The sequence below is a fragment of the Sphaeramia orbicularis genome, chromosome 13, assembly GCF_902148855.1.
Source record: "Sphaeramia orbicularis chromosome 13, fSphaOr1.1, whole genome shotgun sequence".
NCBI classification, from domain to species: Eukaryota; Metazoa; Chordata; class Actinopteri; order Kurtiformes; family Apogonidae; genus Sphaeramia; species Sphaeramia orbicularis.
In genome coordinates, this window is record NC_043969.1 from 43574541 (window position 1) to 43592200 (window position 17660).

General features: G+C 36.6%; 1 protein-coding gene across 1 annotated transcript; it reads right to left on the minus strand.

The window, feature by feature from the left end:
* Nucleotides 1-4938: 4938 nt before the first annotated feature.
* On the minus strand, nucleotides 4939-17660 carry LOC115431070 (uncharacterized). The gene is made up of 9 exons (XM_030151319.1): nucleotides 17459-17660; nucleotides 15940-16204; nucleotides 15799-15863; nucleotides 13664-13805; nucleotides 8781-8902; nucleotides 8514-8694; nucleotides 6679-6762; nucleotides 6156-6248; nucleotides 4939-6069 (listed from the first exon to the last, which is right to left on the minus strand). Exons 1-9 carry the CDS (start codon nucleotides 17602-17604, stop codon nucleotides 5749-5751), a joined length of 1419 nt encoding a protein of 472 aa, XP_030007179.1. The 5' UTR covers nucleotides 17605-17660; the 3' UTR covers nucleotides 4939-5748.

The window sequence follows — 17660 nt, forward strand, 5'->3', positions numbered from 1 at the left end:
CCCATTAATGCTGTTGGCTTCCCTCCAGCCATGTTAGATCAACCATAATAAGTTGCCAGTTTATGGACCTTTGCTCCCCAAATGTCTACCATGTTGCTAATTGCGTACATCTGTGGCTCGTGTTTTGATGTTTTGTCTAAATGTGCAGCTGTCCGTTGGCTTTCCAACAGCCTCTGGTTAAAAGTGGCATGGCCCTGCGTTATCTGTGTCCAGCCTTTTAATAGCAGTCCTTCATGTGGTCTGTGATGCACCTGGAGGGCATCGCTCTTTGGAAGTGTCTGAAATATACTTAAAATGGACTTAGAGGCCGGGGCAGAGTTAGGCTGTGGGTTGTAAATAAATAAATAAACTAACGGCAGGGATGTGTGTGCAGGACATGTTCAGTAAAGACAGAAAAGATAAAATTAGCATATTAATCAACTCTTTTGTGTGTTGTGGTGTGAAATAGTTTGCTTTTGTTCTAAATTTGTGGGCCTCCTAGTATTTTTTTTCAAATGTATTTTTTCTTAAAGCCTGTTATATTTAATGAATCAACAGTGATCTATATTCAAAGTATATAATTAAAGTAGCACGTTCTACATGTTCTTGATCCTCTGATGCAGTTCATTCCTTTACTTTCTTGGTAAATTCCGCTGGTATTTTCAGTTGAATAACCTCTCAGCTGGCATGTCAGTTGAGACACCATGGCAACGTGGCCCCATTGTTTATCTGTTGCTAGGTAACCCACTTCAATGATGATTCCATGATTCTGGGCGTAGCAACATAACTGACCATTGGGAGGCCATTATATTTCAAAATTACCAATATCTCCCAAAATATTGGTCCTATCACCTTGCTGTTTTCGCTAGTGTCTTCCTTGACCAAAAATACATAAAAATGCCACACTGCAACAGTCAGCTCTTTCTGGATTTTGTGTGATACCCGAGACACACACACAGAGACCACTTCCCTTTTATAATGTAGGATTCCACCACTTGTAATGGAATGAGATTATCCCAAACATCGTATTTAGAAGGGTACAAAACTGTAACATTTACATATGTTTATATGAAGTTTGTGTACAATTTCTTAGCAAAAAGTGTAACATTTCTAAGCTAACAGTGCATTAAGCATAATGCTTCTAAACTAACAGTAGCATTTCTTAGCTGATAGTGAGCAAAGTGTAGCATTTCCAAACAAAGGGTGTAACATCTCTTAGCTAACAGTGAGAGTATAATTTAACATCTCTAAACTAATGGTAAATAAGGTAACATTTTTAAGCTAGTGGGGAGCTAAACATGACATTTATAAAGTGAAAGTGAGCTAAGTGTGAGAATTTTAGCTTTCTGAATTTTAGCTAATCCGGAATAAGTTGACGTCTGTAAACTAATGGTAAGCTAAGTGTAACATCTCTGAGTTGTAAGATAAGAATAATGTTTCCAGGCTAATGCTAAAATACAGGAGTATTTCTAAGTTAATATTGGTTTGAGCATAAAATTTCTAAACAAAAGGCGTAATATCTCAAAGTTAACAGTAAGCTAAGGTTTAGCATCTCTAAGCTAATGGTAGCTAGAGTAACATTTGTAAGCTAATTATGAGCAAAATTTTTTGTAACTTTTCTGAACTAATAATCAAATCAAAATCAAATTTTATTTATATAGCATCAAATGTTATCTCATGACACTGTATATTTTATTTAGAGTTAGTGTTGGGCAGACTCTTAATAAGCCAGTTCACAGACACATGACAGAATCCTCCAGGTGCAAACACTTAATGACAGTGGTGAGGAAAAACTTTCCATTAACAGGCAGAACCCCGGCACTGGAGGATGGTCATCTGCCTTGACCAGCTGAGGTTAAAAAAGAGAGGGTTAAAGGAAGAGCAAAAGATTTAAGTCTAACATCTCAGCTAATGTAAGGTAAGGTGACATTTCTAAGCTAACTGTGAGCTGAGTGGAACAATTCTAAGCTAATGGGTAGCTAAACATAACATTTCTTAGCAATTGTAAAATTAGGTCACATGTTAAAGATAATATAAGACAAGGTTACATTTATAAGATAAAGGTAAGCTAAGTGTAACATTTATATTTTATTGTATGATAGCATTTCTTAGGTAAATGAAATAGAGGTATCACATTCTGAAGACATTGTAGGATAAGCTAACATTTACAAGTTAGCAATGAGCTAAGATTAACATTTCAAAGCTTAGGTACAATAAAGTAACATCTCTAAGCTAATGGTGAACTAACAGTAACATTTCCAAGCTAACAGTGTGCTAAGCTTAGCATTTTTCTAAGCTTGTGTTGCACATTTTTGCTGTTGTAAAGTAGTGTAAAAGAGATACTATCCACATTACTGCAGGATCTTTGGCCTCATGACCACTTTAGTAAAGTTTCAGACACAGTCTAACCTTTGGGATCTGAAACACCTGATATGTTTATCACATGGCATGATAACACCAATGAACCAAAGAAAACTTGCCTTTTGAGAATGTAGTCCCGAATAACTTGATAAAACTGAATTAAAAAATAACTTTAACCTGTATTTTTGCTGTGAATATGGGTGTCTGCATGATTGTTCCCAAAAGTCTCTCCATTTCTGTGCATCCACACGTTTCCACGGTACAGAGGTTACTGTTACCACAGATGTAATTAATGACAATGACAATATGTTTGCATTCAGTGTTGCTGACAGTTGAGTGTAAGTTTAAAACAACATGTAATTTTCATTGTTACACTCTTTAAATCAGTTGATTTTGTCCTGATGGCTTTTGTTATCATGGAAAATGTGACAACCATGCAAAGATATTCTTCATAAACCTCCTTTGTTGTCTGTACTTAATTTTATGGCTCAGCGTGTGTTTTGCCTTAAAAACAGATTTTTTTTTTTATCCTGACTAAGTGTTCAAATTTATATCATTTATTTATCTCTGCCCTCATAAAAGTGTTTTTTAACAAGCCCTTGAGTTTGTTTATATCGGATGGCAGGCGTTGACACTACTGTATGGTGTGTTTCAGTGCCATCAGAGGAAGGATCAGCACAAATGTGTACGCCAGTGAAACCTGATCTTGAGTAATTGTCAGGATAAGACGGGGGATTGACCTCTGCCATGAACCATATTTTCTGAAACAACACACACTTGAGCTAGCTTTGAAATAGCCTCTCCTCCAGGACCAGAGTGGCCTGTGAGGAAGCTAGTCATCAACTTTTTAGTGTAACTAAACAAAGCCCGTGGTAATTTCGTTGGCTCATTCTTACATACTTAGCAGAGCTGATAGCCAGGTGCCCTCCTGCTCCCCCAGACGCCATCCCTCTGCTGGCCATGACATCACATGCCAGAAATGTGAGGCATGGGTTCATCTGGACAGGACTGAGATGTTCCCCATGGCCTCGTAAAGCGGGGCTTGTTTTGTATTTGAAGCAGTGTTTTTCATTCACATGTAATATAATCCAATCTTCTCCCCTCTATTGATTTGACAAAAGTAGTTAATAAATCAGCTTGCAAACTGTCTTTTGACTGTTGGACCTCAAATCAAATGTGGTCATTGTTATTGTAAGTAAGTTTCTAAGACTCTTCTGTTCTGTGTATTCATGACCAATTCATGGAAAGTCTTACATATTCATGAGACATGTCATAACAGATTTTTTGCTTTCAAAGCTCTCGTCACTTCACAGCATAAGCAAATCCACAACTTCTCCCTTCCCAGAGTCTTTACATCTGTCTGTCAGTCTTCAGTCACTTTCAAACTTGGTGTGTTTGTGTCTCTTTCTGTTGTGATAGCTCAGATCCTGCGGCGTTCGGCTCGCATTCCTTTCATCCCAGATCCCTCAGGGGTCGGCCCCACCTCTCCCAGTCGCTGCCCCCAGTATGAGGGAATCAGACAGATGCAGGATCTGGCAGATGGTAGGCAAGGCCATGGTCAAATGAAATCCACATCATGCGTACATACACCACTACACACTCGTCAGAAGTGAACTGTTGACTCCGGACTGAAAACGTCTGTAGTCTGGTTCAGTAAAGTCTATGAGGACCCGTATGTCTTCAGCACAGTGCTGCAGGGTAATTGAATTTGGATCAAAGACATTCACATCTTTCAGAAAGGTCTAAAGGGCTGCTCAGTTTTTAGTAATAACAGAAACGCTTCCGCAGTTGACCTTCACTGCCCCCTTCCACCTTCCTCTCCCCCCTCGCCTTCCAAATGAAATCCCTGCTTTGAAGAACTCAAGTCATCACAGTTAGACAATCTGATGGACACAGAACAAAAAGAAAAAAAGACTTTTCAACTTCTAATCTACTCCCTGTGCACACTGAAAGCACAAAGTTTTTAAAGTCAGCCAGAACAGGCAGGTTTGTCACTGTTACAACTTTTTTTAAACTGTCCTCAAACAAGTGAAGCAATCATGAAAAAATACCTTGTGTGACATCCAAGAAAAGTTTCAGTATGAACAATGTGATTGAAAATTGACCAGTCTCAGTGGGATACAAACTCAGACAAAAACTCTGAAATCCAAAACAAAATCAAACATTCTCTAAACATCTTACAGTGAAATCTCCAAAGTTCTGTCCATCCAAAATTTCTAAAGGAAAATGTGAGTGCAGATCAAAAATAACTGAATAAAAATAAATGGTGTGACAGTGTAACACACATCTGTTTCTGTTTCTTATACCTGGTAGAAGTGTGCCCCCTTGTGGTTCAAATATTTTTAATAAGCTGTGTAGTCCACACTGTTGGGGAGTAAAATAGTAATGACCTGACATGATTAAATTACCAAATGAATGCAATAATATATCACTACATTTCTCACAAACTGTGATCTTTATAACTTGTAAAATTATCTTTTAAATTAACAACAAATATCCTATGTGTAAACAGGGACACAATCAAACAGGATCAGTACAATACATATGTAAGTTATATCCCATGGGGCACAGCGGGAGAGGCGGGACTTCAGCTTTCCGTACTGCTCAGTTGACCACATGTATGAACACAATCCTTCTTTTTTTTTTTTTTTTTTAACATTGATTAAATGTCATAAGTTATTAAAATGTTAACAGGGTAACTAGTAATCAAGCATTATATTTCAAGCTACCTTTTTAGTGCTGATTTGAAACAATAAGGTCAAGTTTTCTAAATAAATCAATATAACAAAGCATAAAAAACACGATATGAGTACAGCATTTTCATGCATCATGCAAATCTTACATGTGAACCATTGAATAATTTGCTGAAGTGCTTACAATAAATTTGTGCTGGAATCTAACAAATATATTAGAAAAGTTCCAAAGGAAAGTAGAAATGTATTTGGATTTACAATAGTGATAGTATTTAATTAGTCATAGTATTATGTAGTATTTCAGACCACCTGAGCAGCTGATTATAGAGCTGATAGAAAACAGAAGCTACTTTAGTTTTAGACCTGAATGACCATGGATCTGGATCATTTAATGTTGTTTTAGATTCTTGCACTTTTTCCTTGGCTTTGTTGACATTAGCTGATTGATTTTCTAAGCTAACAACTGTCTCGCCGACCCACATCCATGATACCAGCATGTATGTTTCTATGCCGACGACTCAGGTCAATTGTACTGCAAAAATCAGAAGTTCTTTTCAATGTCACTAGAACTCCTAATAGTCAGGAATGCTAGCTACTGTTAGCTGACATTGACAACAAAGGATTGGCACTTGAACAATACAGATTCCAAAACAAAGTAAGCGTGCATAAATTAAAATGATCATCATTGTTCATCATTTTGCAGAGCTTTGTCAAGTCAAAGTTTCTTCCTTCTTCCTGATTTCCGCAGCCGCCCAACAGTTGAGGAAAACTGCAGGGCCGACCTCTGACACAGTGTTAGCGGAGGGTCTACATCTGGGTCCAGGTCTTCTATGGACGCAGACGTGGACGCAGAGGAGGTGGAGTTTCGGTGTTCCAGCGAAGCGTTACTTGAGTGTCCGCTGAGCTGTGGTGAAGCCTGGGGGGAGGCCTTGTTGATATGTCCATTCTCATCCCCCCTCCCCAGCCCGTCCAGGTGGGCTTGGAACGTAGAGGTCTGTTGTTCCAAGGACAGGAAACTCTCCTGCACCTTGTCAAACTGTGAGGAGAGGTGATTTTATTTTTAGTCCCGCTGCTGTTTTTTTACACCCATGAATAACAATCTGCTGCTTGTCCACAGTGTACCTGCTCTATGTTGGACTGAAGCAACAGTTCAGGCCAGACCAACTCACTACTGCTCACACCGTTACACATGTGAGTGTGACTCCATGTTAACTCCTGCAACAACACAACAGGTTGGAGTTCAGAGTTAAGGAGATACAGCAGAGAAATACAGTTGCAGAAAAAATTATTAGACCATCAAAAGTCATCAAAAGAATGGTTGTGCAATCAAGTACTAACTCCTGTGTGTATCATGTGACTAAAACAGACAAAAAAGTTTGTGACAGTACAATATTGATGTAAGATATTGATGTAAGAACTGAAGTGATTTTGATTATTATCAAGAAAACCATGGAAAATGGATAGATATCAGCTCTGAAATTAAACTCTTATGAGCTATTTTTGTTGTTAACATTATATTTGTCTAAATAAATGTACATTTAGTTGTACCAGATATTAAAATGAACAAGAATTTGAAGAAAACCAGGATGGTCTAATAATTTTTTCCATGACTGTATCATGGTTTTCTGCATGAGAAGTACTTCACCTGTAGGAGTTGTGTTGTGTCCTTTAGATGAGACTGACAGCTCTGGAATCTGATCCTGTATTGACCCAGAACTGTGAACAAAAACTGCCAGAACACATAAAAGTATTAGAAACTGGCAACAGGATAATGGTAACGTAATAACAGACACAAAGTAAAAGATGCCAATGCTAATGCTAATGCTAGGTACTGGATGTGTCTCAGTATGGGTAAAATGCAGAGACTGACTTTCTCTACAGGGATAATAAAGTAACTTAACTTTTAAGCTTTTAACCCTTTTAAAACTGAGGCAAAGGGAAAAGTATTGTGAGGGAACGCAGTAGTATTGCGTGGGAATGCAATGCTATTGCATGAGAACATAATAGTTCAGTCTAAAAATATTTCCCACTATGACCCTAGCGGAGCTCCATAGATTTCTGACTAGTGATGCTAAAAAAAAACTTCTCAAGTGTTGCAGCTTTAATGGTCACTTGTGACATTTCTAATTCTCAAAAATAACCTGAAATTATAATATGGTGGGACAAAGTATCTGTGCTTCATGCCTTATATTTTACACTGCAGTTATTGCTAACAAGCTAGCCTAAATCCATCCTGTATTATTATTATTATTATTATTACTATTATTATTATTATTATTATTATACTTTGTAAAACTAGAATACATAGTGACTTAGGGTTAAGTCTGTTCTTCAGTGAACCGACATAAATAGTAAATAGTTTTGTCACCAACCCTTTTCTTTCTCTGTTATTGAGATGAACAGGAAATACAACAGCTGAAGTTCTCGTCAGGTCACCATTATCACAACTACTGTATTACACGCTCCAGTAAGAAACAATGTTCACCACAACGATCAAAGAAAAGAAGTGATGAAAACAGAAGCAAAATAACAGTCAATGTTGGTGTTGTTTTCATGTAAGTAGGACACGGAACTCATAACATTTCTTCTAGAATGATAAGTTAGCGATAGAGCAGAAGCTAATGTGACTGATGTTTACTACATATTACATATTTAAGCGTTATCTACAGAACTGTGGTAGTTTTATATACCTGCCAAACCAAGCATACTGACATTTCTCTCTAAACATTCTCTCTTGCAATGACTCCTTGTGGAAATTTAAAGTATTTTTTACTATTGTATTTTTCAGTTTGTGATACTGCTGGAACCTGTAAATTCCACTATGGGATGAATAAAGTATCTATCTATCTATCTATCTATCTATCTATCTATCTATCTATCTATCTATCTATCTATCTATCTATCTATCTATCTATCTATCTATCTATCTATCTATCTATCTATCTATCTATCTATCTATCTATCTATCTATCTATCTATCTATCATTTCATCAACATAAACAAAAACTGTTACATGTAGCTAACACAACACAAACTACCAAAAAATGCGTTATGATTATAGCTGCTATTGGAGTCAATACCCTGCATGATGGGAGTCAATTTTATGACAACAGGACAGGAGAGAGTCAGATTAAAATAAATAAATGAATGAATGAATGAATGAATAAATAAATAAACAAATAAATGTAATATAAAATGCAGCTGGAAATGTTTCTGTTAACATTTGCCTTTTGTTGTTTTATGCTTTTGTTTTTGCTTGAAACTGAGCCATGTAAACCTAAACTATAGCAGATAACAGGGCTACTTTTGTGTGTTTGCCATGAGTTTTAGTCTTTAGTGTGTTATAGCAGATTATTGATTATTTTCTGCATCTTAACCCTAATTGTAGACCATCCTCTACTAGGGTGCTCTTATTGTAGAGTGTTACTGTACAAATTAAAAACTGATCCGTGTCCACAGGTGGACCCTCACCCGTCTCACCTTAGCGTCTGTCTGGGCCGAGGCCAGGTTTCGGTGTCCCTCTCCCCCCTCTTTGTTGAGGGTGACCCCAGTGTGGAGGTCCTCCAGCTGAGCCCAGAGTCCACCCAGACCCTCCAGCAAGTCCCCCACCCCGGCCTCAAAGTCCCCCTGCATCTCCACCAGTTTACGCAGAGATTTCGCCCTGTCGGAGGTCAGTGTGTGATGTTAATGTGTCTCCGCCAAGGTTTTCCAGAGAGTTTGAAGCATTTACTCTGCATTTGAACTCACCTCTGCTGTAGATATGTGAGGGTTCGTTTCACTTTGTCTTTGAGGGCAACATCCCCATCCAAATCCTCTTTTGGTGTCGCCTCTGATCCAGAATCAGCTTTCTCTAACGTTTGGGAAACCAGCTATGATTTTTTAAAAAAAGGGAAATAAAAGAAGTATTTAAGGTATTTAAGTCCGTGTAATAAAGATATAATGTATAAGGGTGTTAGGAAGACCTCATTAGATGCTTATTATCATTAGAACAGATTAAATTAAATTAGATTAGACACGTTATTGATCCCACAACAGGGAAATTCAATGGTATAAGCAGCAACAGAATAATGTAAAGAAAAGTAGAGAAAAATGTGCATGCATAAAGATAGTACAAAAGACAAACAATACATCATAATAACAATAACAATAATAATAATAATAATAATAATAATAATAATAATAACAACAACAATAATAATAAATGATAAAAAGACCCAGTGCTACTTTTGTGTCAGTTCCCAAATGAAATTTTCTCCATATCTAACCTTTCTTAAGTGATTTATCTCCATTTTTTACATTATTATCCCCTGTATTTTTCATTTTATCAGTATAAATCAAGTATTCTCTTATATGTAATTTATTGTTTGTGTAGATGTTCATAAAAGCTCAGATTAAAGTTGTGGGTTATTACATCAAAAACAGAGAAAACTGCTCAAAATTTACTTTTTCAGTAAAATATGTCATTAAATGAACATAAACCAACCGTTTCCATCCACTGTCATTGATCCATCTCCATGGGTTTTACTGGTGAATCAATGTTTTTAGAAGATGATGGTGTTTCCATGGTAACTACGTAGCCTCTGAACATCCAAATGGATCATTTCTGATGACCATGAAAACTTTTACACCAATTATTTACATGTATTGATAGGATTATTGGATCGATAATTTTTCAACATTTTAGATCAGGAGATGTTTTGGTCACCAGTTGATGTTTGGGTCTTTATGGGATAATAATAAAACTCTAACAACTATATACATATTTATGGCAGAGTGGAATTTCAATATGTCAGACAGTATAGATGAGACACAAACAGGATTATTATGTGTTAAAGGTTCAGGATGAGGCTGTGGGAGTGTTCGTGCACTAACATTGAGTTTAGTTGGAGTCTATTTTGTGCTGACACTGACATTTATTGACATTTACTCCATTTATAAGTGAGTGTCTCAAAATAACAGCCTGTACATTGATTTCTATACATAGGAGTCAGGATGGTTTTTCCACAAATATCACTATGTTCACTCACATTCACAGTTTGTCAATGCTTTACTTATGCTCCTCTACGTCTTATTACTGCAATAAATAACAGACTCCCTGAATAACACCAGCGCTAACATAAACATCATGAAAACTCAGACGTACATCATAAATAACTATGCTTTTGTTGGTTAGAGGTACAACTTCCTTAAATTAAGATGTTAGACCTCAGTTTGAGTTTGGAGGGAAAAGTAGCCAAGCAAAATTTGCTAAACATTTCACAGATTTCTGAGCTCAATATGTGACAGTTTGGTTGTTTTAAGAATACTACGCTTTATTCTTGTCTCTGAATTCTTCGCGCTTCTCTTCAGCTCATCTACACTTGAAACAGTGTGAAATGTTAATGTTCATTAAAGTAAAAAAAAAATAACCAGCTCTGAGTGCAACCTTCATGTAAGTACACATAGAACCTTTAGTATCATTAATAATGGCATAGAAATATTTCGTTTTGGTCATTTATAAGCGTTCATGAGAGACCTGTTAAGTTTATGGCCTGGACAAGAACATTAACAAAAGATTTTTTAGTTTCATGTAGGTTCTTGTTCAAAATAATATTGCAACCACTTACTGAATTTAACTAATTACGTTTACGTTACGTACGCATTTGGCAGGCGCTTTTTTCCAAAGCGACTTACAGGGGAAGACTAACAATTAAGCTCTCTCTCTTTCTCTCCTTCATTTTTAAAGCACTTTAAAACAACCACAGAGGACCAATCTGCTGTACAGAAGAATAAATAAAAAACAGAATAAAATAATAAAATACAAGAATAGATTAAAGACACAAAACAGCTGTACAACTAAAAACTGTGTCGTACAGAAGAATAAAAAATCAAAATAATAGAATAAAATACAAGAATAGATTTAACAGACATAAAAACAGGTGTACAATTAAAAACAATACAAAATAAAAACATACATAATTACAAAAAAACTTAATTTATTGTTAAACTCCAACCAAGTTTTTGGTTACTTTAAGCTTAAAAAGTGCATGGAAATCTCAAAGTTGCTCAACAAACTCCCTAACCTGGAGGGGTTTTTATTGCAAAAGTCTCCACTTTTATATAACGCCTGTACAAAAATCACATTTTTTCGGTTTTCAGTTTTTTTGCTGGAGGGAGTGCGGATCGCTTAAGGCAGATCAAGCCCATGTATTCTGGTCTTGTCCTGGTATTGTTGGTTTTTGGGGAAATATGATCAAATCGATGTATTCAGTTTTTGGTGTTCATTTTGATATGTCACCAGCTACTTAGTTTTTTAGCATTCCCCCAGAGGAATTATATAAAAGTGACATTTATCTGCTTAGAAGAAAAGCCATCACCAAATACTGGCTAAAAAAGGATCCACCTTCAGTCTCCCTGGTGACAAAAATTGTTAATCACATTCATCTGATGAAAATGATGACCTGTAATCTCCACCTTCAACAACTCAAGGGTGTAAAATATTGGGAAAAATGGGACTTTTTCATTCAATCTGTGGACAGTTAACAATATGTAAATGACTGAAAGTACCTGTGAGCATTTCTCTGTTTGTTTTGTACCCTATATTCTAAAACAAATAAAAGATAAAATTTTAAAAAAGCCTAAAAAGTGCATAATAATATTCTTTAATGTTACTAACTACAGAATAATGTTAAATACATTATGCATTATACATAACAATGTCCATAGTGTTTATGCACTATTTATTATACAGTTATTGTTTCATAAACACGATTCTGATGCTAATATTAACATGTTTATTGCGTTTTTAGCACATAATGTTAATAATCACCTTATAGAGACTTAAAAGGGCCGTATTAGCTATTAAATAGCGCGTATTATAAAGTCTTACTGTTTTGTGTTAGTGTTAGCATGGCATGTGATTTAGTGTCATATTTATTGAAGCTGCAAATGACAGACAACTGAGTAGCAGCTAACATGACTTAACACTGAGAAGAACACAGCATAACATGTAAAAAAAAAAAAAAAGAAAAAAGAGAGAGGGAGAGAGAGGTGGAATTCTGCTCTGGGCTCTCTTTTGAAAACATAATTGTTATAAATAATTATGAACCCCAAAACCCTTCAGTTATGTAATATGTTGGATAAATATACCAAACACTTTTAATATGTCCATCTGTTTGGAACCAAGTCTTCACATAAAAGTAAAAAAACAGCAGTGAAATGATAAAATACCTGGTGTAAGTCACAGCAGAAACACAGGAGTGGAGGAGACATTAAAATTTCTGTGCTGTGGATGAGTTAGAGTAGAAATGACAGCGTCTGTGGGATGGTGTCTGTCGCCCCGGGCTACCATGTCTGTGTGTGTCTGAGTGTAAGGTCTGATCTGTGTAATATTACCAACAAAGAACGTCTGATCTACAGGCATAGAGTCAGAGGAACAGGGGAGATGACAGGTACGGCTGCAGGCGCTGTGTGAGTCTGTGTGTGTGAGTCTGTGTGTGTCTGTGTGAGTCTGTGTGTGTGTGTGTGTGTGTGTGTGTGTGTGTGTGTGTGTGTGAGTCTGTGTACGTGTGTGTACCTGTGTGTGTACCTGTGTGTGTGTGAGTCTGAGTGTGAGTGTGTGCGTGTGTGTGTGTGTGTGTGCGTGTGTGTGTGTCTGTGTTTGTGTCTGTTTGTGTGTCTGTGTATATCTGTGTGTGTGTGTGTATTATGTCTGTGTGAGTCTGTGCGTGTGTGTGTGTTTGTGTGTCTGTGTCTGTTTGCGTATATCTGTGTGTGTGTGTGTGCATGTGTCTCTTTGTCTGTGTGTCTCTGTGTGTGTCTGTGTGTGATTGTGTGTGTCTGTGTGTCTCTGAGTGTGTGAGTGTGAGTCTCTGTGTGTCTGTGCGTGTTTGTGTGCGACTGTGTGTGTCTGTGTGTGTTTGTGTATATCTGTGTGTGTTTGTGTGCGACTGTGTGTGTCTGTGTGTGTTTGTGTATATCTGTGTGTGTTTGTGTGCGACTGTGTGTGTCTGTGTGTGTTTGTGTATAGCTGTGTGTGTTTGTGTGTGACTGTGTGTGTCTGTGTGTGTTTGTGTATATCTGTGTGTGTTTGTGTGTGAGTCTGCGTGTGACTGTGTGTGTCTGTGTGAGTCTGTGTCTCTGTGTGTCTCTCTGCCTGTGTGTCTCTGTGTGTGTCTATATGTGTCTGTGTGTGTTTTGTGTCTGTGTGTCTCTGTGTGTCTATATGGGTCTCTGTGTGTGTGTGTGTGTGTGTGTTTTGTGTCTGTGTGGGTGTCTATATGTGTCTCTGTGTGTGTGTTTTGTGTCTCTGTGTGTGTTTTGTGTCTGTGTGTGTCTATATGTGTGTGTGTGTGTTTTGTGTCTGTGTGTCTGTGTGTGTCTATATGTGTCTGTGTGTGTGTGTTTTGTGTCTGTGTGTGTGTTTTGTGTCTGTGTGTCTCTGTGTGTGTCTATATGTGTCTGTGTGTGTGTGTTTTGTGTCTGTGTGTGTGTTTTGTGTCTGTGTGTCTCTGTGTGTGTCTATATGTGTCTGTGTTTTGTGTCTGTGTGTGTTTTGTGTCTGTGTGTCTCTGTGTGTGTCTATATGTGTGTGTATGTGTTTTTTGTGTCCGTGTGTTGTTCTATATTAATCACCCTTCCCTGCGTCTCACCTCCAGTCTGTGGATCAGGTCCTGGATGTGGGCCACCTTGGGGTCTTGAAGTGGCTCCTGGAGGACACACAGCAGCAGGCTGTCGACCAGAGCCAGCCCCAGAGCATCATGGGTACGATGCCGACTCCTTGATGGGTGTAACCTGCAGGAAGGACAGTGACAATGACAGGAGGGTCACTGTTGTTGCAGGAGGATGAGCTGTGTTTCTGAACGTTTCTGTTGGATACAAGTTGTTTGTTCAGGTTTGATAATTACATTTTAATCAAAGGAAAATGAAAAGAAAATGAGAAACCTGACAGTCCATGTGTAGAAAAATAACATGAACCTGACCATGGCCTACAGCTATTTTTATGGCAACTTCTAAATGAATTTTTCTCACATCTATATGGAAGCAAATCTTAGAGACAGATTTGCTTCCATACAGCTAACATTTCCCAAGTGATTTATGACTATTTGTTTTTTTAATCACTATATTTCTCTGTAAAAATCAACCATTCTCTTATATGGGGGGGGGGGGCTGAAAAGTTCATAACCTGATGACAAAGAAGGAGTTCTTCCAAAGCAATGACAGTTGGCATACATTAAATTCAACCTCTCCTGATACTAACTGCATGGTTTCCTTCCAGATAAACCCACATTGGATAAATAATTTAGGACTTTGAAAAGTAGTACCAGAGACATTTCGTGAACCATCCATGGCACCGTGGTCTTATCAAATGTCTGCAGAAAAAGGGGTTAGCCCCAAGGACATTCATGGTGACATGGTTGCTATAGGGGATGATGCTCCAGCTTTATCAACTGTGCAAAACTGGGAAGCTGAATTCAAGAGGGGTGGAGAGGACGAGGGAGGGGTGAAAAGCAAGAATTTTCATGAAATGTCCGTAGTACTACTTTTCAAAGTCCTAAATTATTTATCCAATGTGGGTTTATCTGGAAGGAAACCATGCAGTTAGTATCAGGAAAGGTTGAATTTAATGTATGCCAAGTTTCATTGCGGTGCAACAACTCCTTCTTAGTCAGGCTATGAACTTTTCAGCCCCCCCTTGTATTTAATTTACTGATCATGTAGATGTTCATTAAAGCTCAGAGTAAATTCAAAGGTTATTATATCAAAACAGAAAAAACTGAAGTAAAAATGACGGTTTCAGAAAATAATATCCTTACCTGAACATAAAAACAGTAATATTAACATATTAACGTACTTTCTAATGTAATCACTTAACATTAGACTTGTTGACTTATGTAGTTTTACCATTTAACATTAGCTGACAGTTATTGTGCTAAAATGAAATAAGAATAAACATTTAACTTTCAAACACCTATAGCTATTTTTATATTAAGTTGGAACTGAATGCTATTATTCTAAGAATCTTTAAAATTTTTTGTTCAATTTTTTTGGTGTATTTCCTCATTTTGTTCATTTTAATTAGTTAATTTATCTTCACATTTTATGCAGTTTTTTTTTTTATTATGTTATTTTTGTTTTTTATTGTGCATTTAGTCATTTTTTTTATATTATTGATTTTTTAAAAATTTATTATTTTGTTCTTTTTTTTTGTTAAATGTGGATTTTGTCAACTTGTCCACTAATATTACAGATTATTTTCTCATTTCGTGCATTTTGTTGATTGTTATTTTTGTTCCTTTTGTTGCGTATTTTCTCCTTTTTGTTTATATTTTTTAATTTAATATTAAAATGTCTGCTCAGTTTATTATTTTGTTCATTTTTATAATTTTTATAATAATGATAATAATATTAATAATAATAATGGATTGGATTTATATAGCGCTTTTCTAGACACCCAAAGCACTTTACATTATTAACCCATTATTCATTCGCTCTCACATTCACACTCATTAAATGTGGGTTTTTTTTGTCAATTTGTCCACTAATTTTACCAATTATTATCCTCACATTTCATCCATTTTGTCGATAATGTTGTTGTCATTATGGTTGATTTGTGTATGATCTGTATGAATATTCAAACCCAAACCCATCAGACACTATTATTCAGATGCGTCCAGTGTCTGTATCTACATCCTCCAATCATCAAATACATCATTTCATCTTATAAATCTGTTCATTCCACTTCTTCTCTGACATATAAAGGTGAAAGGTAAAACCAAAGTCTCACCATGAGGTGCAGTTTGTCCTGTTTTCAGCCTGAACTTCCTGTTGAATCCTCACGCCAGCCTCTTCCTTTAATTAAAGCAGAAAACAGTGAATAAACCTAACATATTAAAACCCGTCCGGGAGCCAGTGGACCGGTCCTCACCTGTCTCTGTCCCACCCACAGGCAGCGCCTCAGGGCATGAACACCGGCCCCCAGGATGATCCACAGTACCAACACCAGCACCAGCCTCCAGAACACCACTAGCAGCACCACAACAGGGTGTAACGGCGCCTCCAGCTGGCCCACAGACCACACTACACCCACTGCAGCAACAGCACACCAGGTGTCCCAGTCCTGCAGAGACCGGAGCCGGGTCTCCAACCAGGACGTCAGGAGGGTCTGGACATCAGGGAGGGTCCGGTTAGAGCTGAGGACCGAAAGACACAGAGACAGGAATACGATGAGTAAAATTAAACAGAGAGGAAATAATGATTATTGAAAATGAAAGGTTAGTTTTAGTGTTTGAAATGTTTAAGGTTTTCATGATCCAATCACCATCTCAGTGCATTTATGGTACAGTTACAGTGACCATGAAAGGAATAAATACAGCAATAACACAAAAAATAAGAACTGTACAGCTAGTGTTCTGCAGAAAAAAAGCAACAGGACCTTTATAAAATGTCACCTTGTTATAGAAATACATTTAGGAGGAAGTTTAGGAAATACCTCCTGAGATGTTCCATCCAGTTGCATTTATTTATTTGTTCAGTATTTTGAGAAGTTAATGTACACAGTTTGATAATTTGCTTTAGTTCATCATGTAAGTTTAATTATTTCATCTGTATTTAGTTTATGTTGCTCATTTTCTTGATTTTTGTTCAGTTTTTCCATTTTGTTCATTTTTAGTTGACTTTATGATAACTGTTCATACTGTCTTGCTTATTCTACTAATTATTTTGTAAATTTTTTGGTCATTTTATTGATTTCGTAAATTTTATGAATTATTTGTTCATATTTGTTAATTTTGTTTGTTTTGTGTTAATTTTTGTTATCAGTTATTTTTATGTTTTTTTGTTCATTTTGTTGCTTATTTTGTTCAGTTTTGTTCATTTTTCTGATTATATTTTCTTTAAATTTTATCTATTTTTTGTTTATGTTATCCATTTTTGTATATGTTGTTGATTATGTTTGCATGTCTTTTTACGTGATTATTTTGTTCATTTTATTCATTAATTAGTGCTGATTTTGATTCATTAATGTGACTTTCTTTTTTGATTATTTAGTTAATTCTCATTCATTTTGTAGATTATTTTCTTTCACTTTTGTTAATTATTATTTGTAATTTTTTTTTTTTTGCTCAATTTTGTTGCCTGTTTTGGTCAATTTTGTTTATATTGTTTTTTTTGTTATTATTTAAGACATTTTTTCTTTCATTTTTTTTTTATTGATTTAGTTCTGATTTTTTCAACTTTGATTTAATGTCTATTTTACCCTTTTATTTTGGATTATTTAACTCATTTTCATTAATTTTGTAGATTATTATGTCCATTTTTTGCTCATTTTGCAGATTACTTTATTCTGTTTTTATTACTGTATTCATTTTCTGTTCATTTTCTTCCAGATTTGATCTCAGGTCATCATGGAGCTGTCAGTCAGACGCTGATGGTTCAGTGATGCGTACCTGTGCAGGTGTGGGCTCCTCTCAGGTTCCTCCCCGACCTCCTGATCCGTCTCCATCCATTTAGTGATCCAGTCCCAGCAGCCCCCTGCCTCCTCCGGCCCAGAACCCCCCTCAGCTTCACCGTAGGCAAACGGCAGCCGAGACATGGAAGCAACACAACTGCAGCCTGTTCATCCTCTGCTCAGTGAGTAGGTGTGGAATG

Excerpts from the sequence above, each read along its gene's own strand:
- LOC115431070 (XM_030151319.1), bottom strand. The coding sequence starts at position 17,604 with ATGTCTCGGCTGCCGTTTGCCTACGGTGAAGCTGAGGGGGGTTCTGGG. Across the intron at positions 15,864-15,939 it reads TGTGGGTGGGACAGAGACAG|GAAGAGGCTGGCGTGAGGAT; the intron begins GTGAGGACCGGT and ends CTTTAATTAAAG. Across the intron at positions 8,695-8,780 it reads CTCACATATCTACAGCAGAG|GGCGAAATCTCTGCGTAAAC; the intron begins GTGAGTTCAAAT and ends GACCTCCGACAG.